This window comes from Lutra lutra, chromosome 6 (genome assembly GCF_902655055.1).
Source record: "Lutra lutra chromosome 6, mLutLut1.2, whole genome shotgun sequence".
Taxonomy (NCBI): domain Eukaryota; kingdom Metazoa; phylum Chordata; class Mammalia; order Carnivora; family Mustelidae; genus Lutra; species Lutra lutra.
Window position 1 is genome coordinate 35923749 of NC_062283.1, and position 15636 is coordinate 35939384.

The following is a 15636-nucleotide window of genomic DNA, read 5'->3' on the forward strand; positions in this document are numbered from 1 at the left end:
GATCTCCCTGATATGAGGAAGTAGAGATGCAGTGGGGGAGTTTTGGGGAGTAGGAGAGGAATGAGTGAGGCAGGATGGGATCGGGAGGGAGACAAACCATGGGAGACTCTTAATGTCACAAAACAAACTGAAGGTTGCTGGGGGGTGAGGGGTAGGGAGAGGGTGGTGGGGTTATGGACATTGGGGAGGGTATGTGTTATGATGAGTTGCTGTGAAGTATGTAAACCTGGTGATTCACAGACTTGTACCCCTGGGGCTAAAAATACATTATATGTGTATAAAAAATTAAACAATTTTTAAAAATCAATACCAGAAAAAAAATGATGTGTCAGTGTAGGCTTATTAATTGTAACAAATGTACTACCTTGGTGGGTGATTTTGATAGTGGAGATGGTATACATGTCGTGGTGGCAGGGTTTCTAAGGGAACTGTCTGTACTATATGTCCATTTTTTTAGTGAACCTATAATTACTCTAAAAAATGAAGTATATTTAGAAGGTGGGGGAGTCTGTGAAAATATATGAGGTCACATTCATATTTAATATTTAACATACAAAATTGCTGAACCTCCACATTAATTCAAAGTCTCCCTGGGTATATCTGGGAGTCTCCAAGGCTGTCTCACAGTGCTCAGGAAATAGTGTATTTATGTTCTTTGACTCAGGCTACCTATGTGCTAACAACTTGGGAAACATGCCCACTGCCATCAACACTTCTAATAGCGCCTCTGAAGGGAATGCTGTCATGCGAGGACAGGAGACCTGTGGATCTTTTTGTTTCCTTCCAGCAAAGCAGAGCATAGTGTCTTTCTGTAGTGGTTGCCCAGTGTGGTTAGGTGGTGAGCTGATCATCGATGACCAAGTATGGAGAACTGGCTCTCTGCAGCTTTGCATAACACTTCGTTATGTAGGTGTTTTAGTAGCCCTGAATGTGCCAGATGATAAGGTAGGTCTTACTGATGAAGTGAGGCCATTGTGGGGAGGGACAGGATGAGGAACCATCCACTTCATTTTCTTCTTCCTTTCCCTTTCTCACTGAGTTGAAAAGTCCAATAGCTGAAATGAAAAACTGAAATCACTAGAGAAGCTCAACAGCAGATTTGACCAGATAGCTTGCAACAGATGAGGAACAGAGACATATAAAACTGAAGTTTTTGTATGCAATTGAAATCAAGTTAGCGTTAACCTGAAGTAGATTGCTATAAATTAAGATGCTGATGATAATTCCCAGAGTAACGACTAAGAAAACAACTAAAAATACATAGTTGAAGAACAAGAAGAGAAATAAAATGATAAATAAGAAAATTGCTCTTTTAACACAAAAGAATAGGAGAGGAAAGGAGAAACAAAAAGACAAAAAAATACAGAAAATAAATAACAAAACAATAGATAAATCCTTCCTTGTCAGTAATTTAGTTAAAGAAAATGTATTAAACACTTTAATTAAAAAACAGAGATTGGCAGAATTGATAAAACAAAACAAACAAACAAACAAAAAACAATCCACATAATCCAAGGATATGCTTTATACAAAAGTTTTGAAGCAGTTTAGCTTCAAAGACACAAATAAGTTGAAAGAAAGAGAATGGAACAGATATAGCATGCAGTTGGTAACCAAAAGAGAGAGCTCAGTGGTCTTTTTTTTTTTTTAAGATTTTATTTATTTATTTGACAGAGAGAGATCACAATTAGGCAGAGAGGCAGGCGGAGAGAGAGGGGGAAGCAGGCTCTCCACTGAGCAGAGAGCCCGATGCAGGACTCAGTCCCAGGACCCTGAGATCATGACCTGAGCCGAAGGCAGAGGCTTAACCCACTAAGCCACCCAGGTGCCCTCAGTGGTCTATCTTCATATCAAACAAAATAGATTTTAGAACAAAAATTGTTACCAAAAACAAAGAAAAACATTTTATAATGAAAGACTGTTCCACCAGGAAGGCATAACAATTATACATATGCATGTATCTAACAGTAGAACTCTGAAATATGTGAAAGAAAAGCTGACAGAATTAAACAGAAATAGAGATACATCAACAATAGTGGATTATTATTATTATACCCCATTAAAAATGGATATAACAATGAGAAAGATAATAAGCAGGGAAATAGAAGACTTGACTAATACTATAAACCAACTAGACCTAATGGATATCTATAGGACCCTCTACTGAAGAACAACTGACTATATATTCTTCTCAAGTGCATATGGAACATTCTGCAGTATAGCCCATAGCTCAAGGTCACAAAAAAGCCTCAAAAACAAGCAAACAAACAAACAAACTCATAGTATAGAAATCTTATAATGTATGTTCCCCAACTATAGTGGACTGAAGTTCAAAATTGATAACAGAAGGATATTTTGGAAATTCACAAATATGTAGAAATTAAACAATGCATTCCTGTATAACCAATGGATTAAATTAAAAAATCACAAGGGGAATTAGAAATTTTTTTGAGATAAATGAAAATGAAAAAAAAAACATGCAAAAACTATGGGATTTAACAATAGCAAAAAGGAATTTTTGGATGCAGGTATTTACAATAAAGAAAACTAGATATGAAATTAATTACCTGATCTTCCTTCTTAAGAAATTGGACAATCAAACTAAATCTAGAATAAGGAGAATAGGAGAGGAAAGAAAGAAAGAAAGAGAGAAAGAAAGAAAGAAAGAAAGAAACCCAATTTATTAAAATCAGGACTGCAAAAAAATAAAACATAAAAATAAGTAAAAACATAAATAAAATCAGCAGTGCAAGAGAGGATATTATAACTGATCTGGGGTGCCTGGGTGGCTCAGTGGGTTAAGGCCTCTGCCTTTAGCTCAGGTCATGATCCCAGGGTCCTGGGATCAAGCCCCACATAGGGCTTTCTGCTCAGCAGGGAGCCTGCTTCCCTTCCTCTCTCTGCCTGCCTCTCTGCCTACCTGTGATCTCTGTCTGTCAAATAAATAAATAAATAAATAAATAAATAAATAAATAAAATCTTAAAAAAGAAAATCAGGAGAGTCAAGATGGCGGAGAAGTAGCAGGCTGAGACTACTTCGGGTAGCGGGAGATCAGCTAAATAGCTTATCTAAAGATTGCAAACACCTACAAATCCAACGGGAGATTGAAGAGAAGAAGAACAGCAATTCCAGAAACAGAAAATCAACCACTTTCTGCAAGGTAGGACTGGCGGAGAAGTGAATCCAAAGCGACGGGAAGATAGACTGCGGGGGGAGGGGCCGGCTCCCGGCGAGCGGCAGAGCAACGGAGCAAAATCAGGACTTTTAAAAGTCTGTTCCGCTGAGGGACATCGCTCCAGAGGCTTAACTGGGGTGAAGCCCAGGCCGGGTCAGCGCGGCCTCAGGTCCCGCAGGGTCGCAGAAGGATCGGGGGTGTCTGAGTGTCGCAGAGCTTACCGGTATTAGAACGGGGAAGCCGGCTGCAGAGACAGAGCCGAGGAGTGACTCTCAGCTCAGGGTTGCCTTGAACCGGTCGCAGGCTCGGTCAGCTCGAAGCGCGGCCGGAGGCCAGGGTGATGGGAGTCATTTGGCGCTGTTCTCTGAGGGCGCACTGAGGAGTGGGGCCCCGGGCTCTCGGCTCCTCCGGGCCGGAGACCGGGAGGCCGCCATCTTCATTCCCGTCCTCCGGACTCTACGGAAAGCGCTCAGGGAACAAAAGCTCCCGAAAGCGAACCCGAGCGGATGACTCAGCGCGGCCCCGGGTAAGGGCGGTGCAACTCCACCTGGGGCAAAGACGCTTGAGAATCACTACAACGGGCCCCTCCCCCAGAAGATCTACGGGAAACCCAGCCAGGACCAAGTTCACCTACCAAGGAGAACGGCGGAATTCCAGAGGAGAAGAAAGCAAAGCACTGAACTCATGGCTTTCTCCCCATGATTTTTTAGCCTGCAGTTAATTTAATTTTTTTTTCTTTTTCAATTTTTTTTTTCTTTTTCTCTTCTTCTGCTAAATTTTTTTTAACTTTTACCGTTTTCTTTTTTTAACGTTTTTTAAATAGTTTATCTAATATATATATATATTTTCCTCTTTTTATATTTTTTCTTTATCGGCTTTCTTTTTTTAATAGTTTTTTTTTTTTCTTTCTTTCTGAACCCCTTTTTATCCCCTTTCTCCCCCCTCACAATTCAGGATCTCTTCTGATTTGGCTAAAGCATATTTTCCTGGGGTTGTTGCCACCCTTTTAGTATTTTACTTGCTCCTTCATAAACTCTTATCTGGACAAAATGACAAGGCGGAAAAATTCACAACAAAAAAAAGAACAAGAGGCAATACCAAAGGCTAGGGACCTAATCAATACAGACATTGGTAATATGTCAGATATAGAGTTCAGAATGATGATTCTCAAGGTTCTAGCCGGGCTTGAAAAAGGCATGGAAGATATTAAAGCAACCCTCTCGGGAGATATAAAAGCCCTTTCTGGAGAAATAAAAGAACTAAAATCTAACCAAGTTGAAATCAAAAAAGCTATTAATGAGGTGCAATCAAAAATGGAGGCTCTCACTGCTAGGATAAATGAGGCAGAAGAAAGAATTAGCGATATAGAAGACCAAATGACAGAGAATAAAGAAGCTGAGCAAAAGAGGGACAAACAGCTACTGGACCACGAGGGGAGAATTCGAGAGATAAGTGACACCATAAGACGAAACAACATTAGAATAATTGGGATTCCAGAAGAAGAGGAAACAGAGAGGGGAGCAGAAGGTATATTGGAGAGAATTATTGGAGAGAATTTCCCCAATATGGCAAAGGGAACAAGCATCAAAATCCAGGAGGTTCAGAGAACCCCCCCCAAAATCAATAAGAATAGGTCTACACCCCGTCACCTAATAGTAAAATTGACAAGTCTTAGTGACAAAGAAAAGATCCTGAAAGCAGCCCGGGAAAAGAAGTCTGTAACGTACAATGGTAAAAATATTAGATTGGCAGCAGACTTATCCACAGAGACCTGGCAGGCCAGAAAGAGCTGGCATGATATATTCAGAGTACTAAATGAGAAAAACATGCAGCCAAGAATACTATATCCAGCTAGGCTATCATTGAAAATAGATGGAGAGATTAAAAGCTTCCAGGACAAACAAAAACTGAAAGAATTTGCAAATACCAAACCAGCTCTACAGGAAATATTGAAAGGGGTCCTCTAAGCAAAGAGAGACCCTCAAAGTAGTAGATCAGAAAGAAACAGAGACAATATACAATAACAGTCACCTTACAGGCAATACAATGGCACTAAATTCATATCTCTCAATACTTACCCTGAATGTTAATGGGCTAAATGCCCCAATCAAAAGACACAGGGTATCAGAATGGATAAAAAAACAAAAACCATCTATATGTTGCCTACAAGAAACTCATCTTACACCCGAAGACACCTCCAGGTTTAAAGTGAGGGGGTGGAAAAGAATTTACCATGCTAATGGACATCAGAAGAAAGCAGGAGTCGCAATCCTTATATAAGATCAATTAGATTTTAAGCCAAAGATTATAATAAGAGATGAGGAGGGACACTATATCATACTCAAAGGAACTGTCCAACAAGAAGATCTAACAATTTTAAATATCTATGCCCCTAACGTGGGAGCAGCCAAATATATAAACCAATTAATAACAAAATCAAAGAAACACATCGACAAGAATACAATAATAGTAGGGGATTTTAACACTCCCCTCACTGAAATGGACAGATCATCCAAGCAAAAGATCAACAAGGAAATCAAGGCCTTAAATGACACACTGGACCAGATGGACATCACAGATATATTCAGAACATTTCATCCCAAAGCAACAGAATACACATTCTTCTCTAGTGCACATGGAACATTCACCAGAATAGATCACATTCTTGGTCCTAAATCAAGTCTCAACCAGTATCAAAAGATTGGGATCATTCCCTGCATATTTTCAGACCACAATGCTCTAAAGCTAGAACTCAATCACAAGAGGAAATTTGGAAAGAACCCAAATACATGGAGACTAAACAGCATCCTTCTAAAGAATGAATGGGTCAACCAGGAAATCAAAGAAGAATTGAAAAAAATTATGGAAACAAATGATAATGAAAACACAACAGTTCAGAATCTGTGGGACACAACAAAGGCAGTCCTGAGAGGAAAATATATAGCGGTACAAGCCTTTCTCAAGAAACAAGAAAGGTCTCAGGTACACAACCTAACCCTACACCTAAAGGAGCTGGAGAAAGAACAAGAAAGAAACCCTAAACCCAGCAGGAGAAGAGAAATCATAAAGATCAGAGCAGAAATCAATGAAATAGAAACCAAAAAAACAATAGAACAAATCAACGAAACTAGGAGCTGGTTCTTTGAAAGAATTAATAAGATTGATAAACCCCTGGCCAGACTTATCAAAAAGAAAAGAGAGAGGACCCAAATAAATAAAATCATGAATGAAAGAGGAGAGATCACAACGAACACCAAAGAAATACAGACAATTATAAGAACATACTATGAGCAACTCTACGCCAACAAATTTGACAATCTGGAAGAAATGGATGCATTCCTAGAGACATATAAACTACCACAACTGAACCAGGAAGAAATAGAAAGCCTGAACAGACCCATAACAAGTAAGGAGATTGAAACAGTCATCAAAAATCTCCAAACAAACAAAAGCCCAGGGCCAGACGGCTTCCCGGGGGAATTCTACCAAACATTTAAAGAAGAACTAATTCCTATTCTCCTGAAACTGTTCCAAAAAATAGAAATGGAAGGAAAACTTTCACACTCATTTTATGAGGCCAGCATCACCTTGATCCCAAAACCAGACAAGGATCCCAACAAAAAAGAGAACTACAGACCAATATCCTTGATGAACACAGATGCAAAAATTCTCGCCAAAATACTAGCCAATAGGATTCAACAGTACGTTAAAAGGATTATTCACCACGACCAAGTGGGATTTATTCCAGGGCTGCAAGGCTGGTTCAACATCCGCAAATCAATCAATGTGATACAACACATTAATAAAAGAAAGAACAAGAACCATATGATACTCTCCATAGATGCTGAAAAAGCATTTGACAAAGTACAGCATCCCTTCCTGATCAAAACTCTTCAAAGTGTCGGGATAGACGGCACATACCTCAATATTATCAAAGCCATCTATGAAAAACCCACCGCAAATATCATTCTCAATGGAGAAAAACTGAAAGCTTTTCCGCTAAGGTCAGGAACACGGCAGGGATGTCCGTTATCACCACTGCTATTCAACATAGTACTAGAAGTCCTAGCCTCAGCAATCAGACAACAAAAGGAAATTAAAGGCATCCAAATCGGCAAAGAAGAAGTCAAACTATCACTCTTCGCAGATGATATGATACTCTATGTGGAAAACCCAAAAGACTCCACTCCAAAACTGCTAGAACTTGTACAGGAATTCAGTCAAGTGTCAGGATATAAAATCAATGCACAGAAATCAGTTGCATTTCTCTACACCAACAACAAGACAGAAGAAAGAGAAATGAAGGAGTCCATCCCATTTACAATTGCACCCAAAACTATAAGATACCTAGGAATAAACCTAACCAAAGAGACTAAGAATCTATACACAGAAAACTATAAAGTACTCATGAAAGAAATTGAGGAAGACACAAAGAAATGGAAAAATGTTCCATGCTCCTGGATTGGAAGAATAAATATTGTGAAAATGTCTATGCTACCTAAAGCAATCTACACATTTAATGCAATCCCTATCAAAGTACCATCCATTTTTTTCAAAGAAATGGAACAAATAATCCTAAAATTTATATGGAACCAGAAAAGACCTCGAATAGCCAAAGGAATATTGAAAAAGAAAGCCAAAGTTGGTGGCATCACAATTCCGGACTTCAAGCTCTATTACAAAGCTGTCATCATCAAGACAGCATGGTACTGGCACAAAAACAGACACATAGATCAATGGAACAGAATAGAGAGCCCAGAAATGGACCCTCAACTCTATGGTCAACTCATCTTCGACAAAGCAGGAAAGAATGTCCAATGGAACAAAGACAGCCTCTTCAATAAATGGTGTTGGGAAAATTGGACAGCCACATGCAGAAAAATGAAATTGGATCATTTCCTTACACCACACACGAAAATAGACTCAAAATGGATGAAGGATCTCAATGTGAGAAAGGAATCCATCAAAATCCTCGAGGAGAACACAGGCAGCAACCTCTTCGACGTCAGCCGCAGCAACATCTTCCTAGGAACATCACCAAAGGCAAGGGAAGCAAGGGCAAAAATGAACTATTGGGATTTTATCAAGATCAAAAGCTTTTGCACAGCAAAGGAAACAGTGAACAAAACCAAAAGACAACTGACAGAATGGGAGAAGATATTTGCAAATGACATATCAGATAAAGGGCTAGTGTCCAAAATCTATAAAGAACTTAGCAAACTCAACACCCAAAGAACAAATAATCCAATCAAGAAATGGGCAGAGGACATGAACAGACATTTCTGCAAAGAAGACATCCAGATGGCCAACAGACACATGAAAAAGTGCTCCATATCACTCAGCATCAGGGAAATACAAATCAAAACCACCATGAGATATCACCTCACACCAGTCAGAATGGCTAAAATTAACAAGTCAGGAAATGACAGATGCTGGCAAGGATGCGGAGAAAGGGGAACCCTCCTACACTGTTGGTGGGAATGCAAGCTGGTGCAACCACTCTGGAAAACAGCATGGAGGTTCCTCAAAATGTTGAAAATAGAACTACCCTATGACCCTGCAATTGCACTGCTGGGTATTTACCCTAAAGATACAAACATAGTGATCCGAAGGGGCACGTGCACCAGAATGTTTATAGCAGCAATGTCTACAATAGCCAAACTATGGAAAGAACCTAGATGTCCATCTACAGACGAATGGATAAAGAAGATGTGGTATATATACACAATGGAATACTATGCAGCCATCAAAAGAAATGAAATCTTGCCATTTGCGACGACGTGGATGGAACTAGAGGGTATCATGCTTAGCGAAATAAGTCAATCGGAGAAAGACAACTATCATATGATCTCCCTGATATGAGGGAGAGGAGCTGCAACATGGGGGGTTGAGGGGGTAGGAGAAGAGTAAATGAAACAAGATGGGATTGGGAGGGAGACAAACCATAAGTGACTCTTAATCTCACAAAACAAACTGAGGGTTGATGGGGGGAGGGGTTGGGAGAGGGGGTGGCGTTATGGATATCGGGGAGGGTATGTGCTATGGTGAGTGTTGTGAAGTGTGTAAACCTGGCGATTCGCAGACCTGTACCCCAGGGGATAAAAATATATGTTTATAAAGCTGTAAAAAAAAAAAAAAAAAGAAAGAAAGGATGAATACCCAAGTTTTGTAGCAACATGGACGGGACTGGAAGAGATTATGCTGAGTGAAATAAGTCAAGCAGAGAGAGTCAATTATCATATGGTTTCACTTATTTGTGGAGCATAACAAATAGCATGGAGGACAAGGGGAGATGGAGAGGAGAAGGGAATTGAGGGAAATTGGAAGGGCAGGTGAACCATGAGAGACTATGGACTCTGAAAAACGATCTGAGAATTTTGAAGGGGTGGGGTTGGGAGGTTGGGGGCATCAGGTGGTGGGTATTGTAGAGGGCACGGATTGCATGGAGCACTGGGTGTGTTGCAAAAATAATGAATACTGTTATGCTGAAAAAATAAAAAATTAAAAAAAAGAGAAAAAAAAATCAAAAGATTATAAGAAAATATTATGAACAATTATATGCTAACCAATTAGGTAACAGATTAAACAAAATCCCTGAAAGACACAAACTCTCAAAACTAAGTAAAAAAAAATAGTATATCTTTCTTGAACTATAACATGTAAACATATTGATTTAGTAGTAAAAAATCTCAGTACAGGGTGGTTTCACTGAAGAATTCTACATTTAAAGAATCAACACCAGGGTATCTGGGTGGCTCAGTCAGTTAAGCATCTGTCTTTGGCTCAGGCAATGATTTCATGGCCCTGATATCTAACCCCACTTTGGACTCTGCACTCAGTGGGGAGTCAGCTAGTCCCTCTGCCCCTCCCCCCACTACTGCTCTTTCACTCTCTCTCAAATAAATAAATAAAATCTTAAAAGGGACTTGAGTAGCTCAGTCAGTTAAGTATCTGTCTTTGGCTCAGGTCATGATCCCAGGGTCTTGAGATTGAGCCCCACATTAGGCTCCCTGCTTCTCCCTCTCCCTCTTGCTCCCCCTGCCTGTGCTCTCTCTCTCTCTCTGTGTCAAATAAATATACAAAAAATCTTTTTAAAAATCTTAAAAAAGAAAAAATAATTAACATCAATCCTGCACAAACAATTCAAAAAGATAGGAGAGAAGGGATCATTTCCTAGGGTAAGTTGATCCTAAAATTCATATGGAATTGCAAGGGTCCAAACATCACCAAAAAATCTTGAAAAGGAAAAACAAAATTGGAGGATTCACACTCCTGATTTTAAAACTTCCTTCAAAGCTATATAGGTCAAGATTCTGTGGTACTCAGATAAGGACATGTATATAGAATAACAGAATGGAACTGAGAATCAGGTATCAACCATACATTTACGGTCAATTTATTTTTGAGAAGTTGCCAGTTAAAGAAGAGTGCTATCTATCAAAGACACATGGTGCTGAGAAAACTGGATATCAGCATGCAAGAAAAGTTTTTTGTACCTCTATTTTTACCATACGATATAATATACTTTTTGGATTAAAAAGTAGATTTAAAATGACCTAAGTATAAGAACTACAACCATAAAACTCATATAAGAAATTATAGACATAAATTTTCATGATGTTGGGTTAGGTAATGGTTCCTTAGATGTAACATCAATACATAAGGAACCAAAGAAAAAGTAGATAAATTGGACTTAAGAGAGATTTAAATTTTGTGTTTTAAAAAAATCATCAAAAGAGTGAAAAGACAACTTACAGACTGGGAGAAATATAAGCAAATCATTTATCTGATAAAGACCTAGCAACCAGAATATGTAAAGAGCTCTTCTAACTTAATAATAAATACATAAATACCATATGATTTCACTTATATGAGGAATATAAAAACTGAAACAAATAAACAAAGAAAAAAACAAACAAACAAAAAAACACTCAAATAGAGAGAACAAATTGGTGATTGCCAGAGGGGAGGTATGAAATAGATGAAGGGATTAAGAGCTACAAACTTCCAGTTAGAAAATAAATAATTCAAAGAAATGAAAAGTACAGATAGGGAATATAGTCAATAGTTTGTAGTAATGTTGTTGGATACAGTAACTACATTTATTGTGGTGAGCACTGAGTAATGTATGGAATTGCTAAATCAATATGTTGTGCACCTGAAACTAATATAACATTGTATGTTAATTATACTTCAATAAAAATAAGTAAATAAGTGATTGAATTTGACTTAAAAGAATAAAAATAAAAAATAAAGAGCATGGTAACAGGTGCTAGTAAGAATTTGGAGAAATTGGAATCCTCATACTTTGCTAGTGGGAATGTAAAATGGTACAAGCTCTGCGGAGAAGTTTGGCACTTCTCAAAAAGTGACATATGGAGCTATTATATTACACAGTAATTGTACCCCTAATTATTTATGCAAGACAAATGAAAACATATCTTTACACAAAAACTTGTATACAAATGTAACAGCATTCTTTAAAATTAGCAAAAAGTAGAAATAAGCCAAATGTCTATCTGATGAATGGATAAAAAATAGTGTATATGGGGTGCCTATGTGGCTCAGTCATTAAGTGTCTGCCTTTGGCTCAGGTCATGATCCCAGGACTCTGGGATTGAACCCCCGCATCAGGTTCCCTGCTCAGCAGGAAGCCTGCTTCTTCCTCTCCCACTCCCCCTGCTTCTGTTCCCTCTCTCACTGTGTCTCTCTCTGTCAAATAAATAAATAAAATATTTTAAAAAATAGTATATACCCATACAATAGAATATTATTTCACCATCAAAAAGTTCTGATAAATATTACAACATAAATGAAACTTGGAAAAATGTTTTGTGAAAGAAGCCTAGTACAAAAGACAATGAGTTCTATGATTCTGCTTATATGAAATGTCTGGAAAAGGAAAATCCAGAGACAGAAAGTAAATTAGTGTCAGTGAATGGATTTGGGAGGAGCATGGAAACGACTGCAAACAAGTACAAGGGTTGTGTTTGTTTGTTTGTAGTGGTGTAAATATTCTGGAATTACATGGCGACGATGGTTGCAAAACCTTTTGAATATGCTAAAACTCACTGAGTGGTACATCTTAAAATGGGGAATTTCATAATATGTAATTATATCTCACTGAAAAGAAGAGAAAAAAATTGAAGGAGGACTTCAGTCACAAAAAAAGCCTTTGTCAAGTAAATGCATGGGAGATTGAAGGATTTGCATACCAATTTATACTTAGTTTGTAATTATACCTTTTTTATAAATTAATTTTGACAGATAGTACAAGACATATCACATTTCATTTATTTCTCCCTCCTTTCTCTTCAGGGGCACAAGAAAGTTCTGTCTTATGCTACATGTTAATGTTCATGCTGACCTTGGTCTGGGCATATTCTCCCATGGCTTCCAAGGTTCACTTATTAGTTTAGGGAGCCTGCCTACCTCAGCTTCCCCAGTAGAAGTTCTGTCACATTTTATGGTATTTCTGCAATATAAAATCTCCTAAAAGATATGATTTGGCTAACTTCTTAGGCTTAAGGAAGACAAATACCTACAACAGAGAAAACAAAATACTCAACAAATTAGTTGTTAGAGTAGAGAAGAGAAGAGTAGAGAAGATAGAAGATACAGTCGAGAAGAAAAAAATGCCTGGAATGATTTATAGCAAAATGTACTGAAAAGGTTATCTTTGGATTGTGGGAATAATCATGATTTTAAATTTCTTCCATGTACTTTTGTACTTTTGTGGCAAAAACTCCCTTTTGGGAGCTGATTATTGCGTAAGGGTGGAGCCCCCTCATGAATGAGATTAGTGTCCTTATAAAAGGGGTGAGGACACAGTAAGGAGACTACAGTGTACCAACCAGGATGTCCCAGTCATAGAGTCTGCTGACACCTTCATCTTGGGCTTCCTAGCCTCCAGAATGGTCGAAATAAATGTTTATTGTTTGTAAGTCACCCATGTATGGTATCTTATTATAATAGCCTGAACAAACTAAGACATCTTATTTAACAGGGTAATTTTGTCCAAACTAAGAGATTAATATTGGTACATTACTATTAAGCAATTCCTTCATCAGTTTTCCACTAATGTCCATAATTCAGTCTCCAATAACACATTTCCTTTAGTTGTGATATCTTAGTCTCTGCCAATCTGTGACAATTTCTCACTCTTCCTTTTTTTTTTTAATATCTTGACACTTTTTAAGAGTACTAGTTAGGCGTTGTGTAGAATGCATTTCATTTGGGGTTTGTCTAATTTTTCTTATTATTAGAGTAGGTAATATATATACACGTAAAATCAGGGAGAACATGACATCAACAGGATATTGGTAATACTAGCCTTTCTCACTTGGTTAAGATAGTGTTTGCCAGATTTCTCGAGGCTTCTCTACTGCAAAGTTACTATTTTTCCCTTTGGGTGTTCTTTGGAAGTGAGTCACTAAGTCCATTTACACTCAATGGGATGGGGTATTAAGCAGGGAATAATATCTACATATAGTATTTGAATTCTTCTGAAATGTAGCCTTACTCACCTCTCATTTATTTATTAAGATAATTTATATCAGCATGGACCCATGTATATTTATTTTATACTTTGCATTATAATACCGTACTGTTGTTGTTTATTTTATTGCTTTAATTATTCCAGCTTTGGCCATTAGGAACGTTTTTTTTTTTTTTGGAATTTTAAAAATTTATTTCTGAGAGTGAGCATGTGCTTGACAGAGGGGAGGGACAGAGGGAAGGAGAGATAAACAGACTCCCCACAGAGTGGGAAGTCCAACCAGGGGCTCAATCCCAGGCCCCTAGATCATGGCCTGAGCTGAAACCAAGAGTCAGACATGTACCAACTGATCCATCCAGGTGCTCCTAAGAACTTATTTGGATTAACTCAACCATTCTCTTACACTATACACAAAGATAAACTCGAAATGGATAAAAGACCTCAATGTAAGGCAGGAATCCATCAGAATCCTAGAGGAGAAAATAGGCAGTAACCTCTTCGATATCGGCCACAGCACCTTCTTTCAAGATATGTCTCCAAAGGCAAAGGAAATAAAAGCGAAAATGAACTTTGGGGACTTCATCAAACTTAAAAGCTTCTGCACAGCAAAGGGAACAGTCAACAAAACAAAGAGGCAACCCATGGAATGGGAGAAGAAATTTGCAAATGACAGTACAGACAAAGGGCTGATATCCAAGATCTATAAAGAACTCCTCAAATTCAGCACACACAAAACAGATAATCATGTCAAAAAATGGGTAGCTGACATGAACAGACACTTCACCAAAGAAGACATACAAATGGCTAACAGATAAGTAAAAAAATGTTCATTATCACTAGCCACCAGGGAGATTCAAATCAAAAGCACATTGAAATACCACCTTACACCAGTTAGAATGGCTGAAATTAACAAGACAGTAAACAACAAGTGTTGGAGAGGATATGGAAAAAGGGGAACCCTCTTATACTGTTGGTGGGAATGCAAGTTGGTACAGCCACTTTGGAGAACAGTGTGGAGATTCCTTAAGAAATTAAATATAGAGCTTCCCTATGACCGTGCAATAGTACTACTAGGTATTTACCCCAAAGATACAGATGTAGAGAAAAGAAGGGCCATTGGTACCCCAATGTTCATAGCAGCAATGGCCACAGTTGCCAAACTGTGGAAAGAACCAAGATGCCCTTCAATGGACTAATGGATAAAGAAGATACGGTCCATATATACTATGGAGTGTTTTTCTAGAGAACACTAGTGATCAAATTACAGAGAAGCAGAATAGCAATCATGTATGTCTTCTTCTTAAATTATTTTAGTCAGTTAAAATGAAACAAAGAAAAGAAACACTCTGAGGGTATATAAACACTCTGAGGAAATGGGAGTTATTCTGAGATATTATAAACCTTTTATTTCATAATCATTTTGCTACCTGAAATAGTATTCCATCTTAAATGGAAATTGTCTTCTTTCATCATTTGGGCTAAGTGGTTAGCCCTTTGCAATTTCATCATATTAAGAAGTTGCCTCATTGTGGTATATTTATATTAATAATGAAAAACTATTTACTCCTAAAGGAAAATTATAACTCTGACAAATTAAACATCCTGTTATACTTAATTCATAATAGTTGATGATTTATATCTATGCATACATATGTTTGTTTTCTACAATTCAGACATGCAGAGGAAAATGTGCTACATTATTTAGTTTAGAACTAATCACTGCTTCATTAGTCCTCACACATTGTTTAGTCGGGGAAAAAAAAGAACTCATAGTGCATTCTAGTTTTAAAATAGTGTGAGCTGATTTCTTTTCTTTTTTTTTTTTAAGATTATTTATTTATTTTAGAGAGAGAGCATAAGCAGGAGGGGCAAAGCGACCAGGAATGAGAACTTTAAGCAGACTCTGCACTGAGTGTGGAACCCCACACAGTGCATGGAACTTGCCGAGGGGCTCAATCTCAC

The 15636-nt window shown here is 38.0% G+C and overlaps 1 protein-coding gene across 1 annotated transcript in view; it reads left to right on the forward strand.

Annotated features, from left to right (window-relative positions):
- Positions 1-693: 693 nt before the first annotated feature.
- LOC125101578 (uncharacterized) overlaps positions 694-15636 on the forward strand; it is a 179719-nt gene continuing 164776 nt past the window's right edge. Inside the window, exon 1 of the mRNA XM_047731980.1 lies at positions 694-945. Within this exon, the coding sequence (XP_047587936.1) occupies positions 694-945 (252 nt within the window). The remainder of the gene's footprint in view (positions 946-15636) is intronic.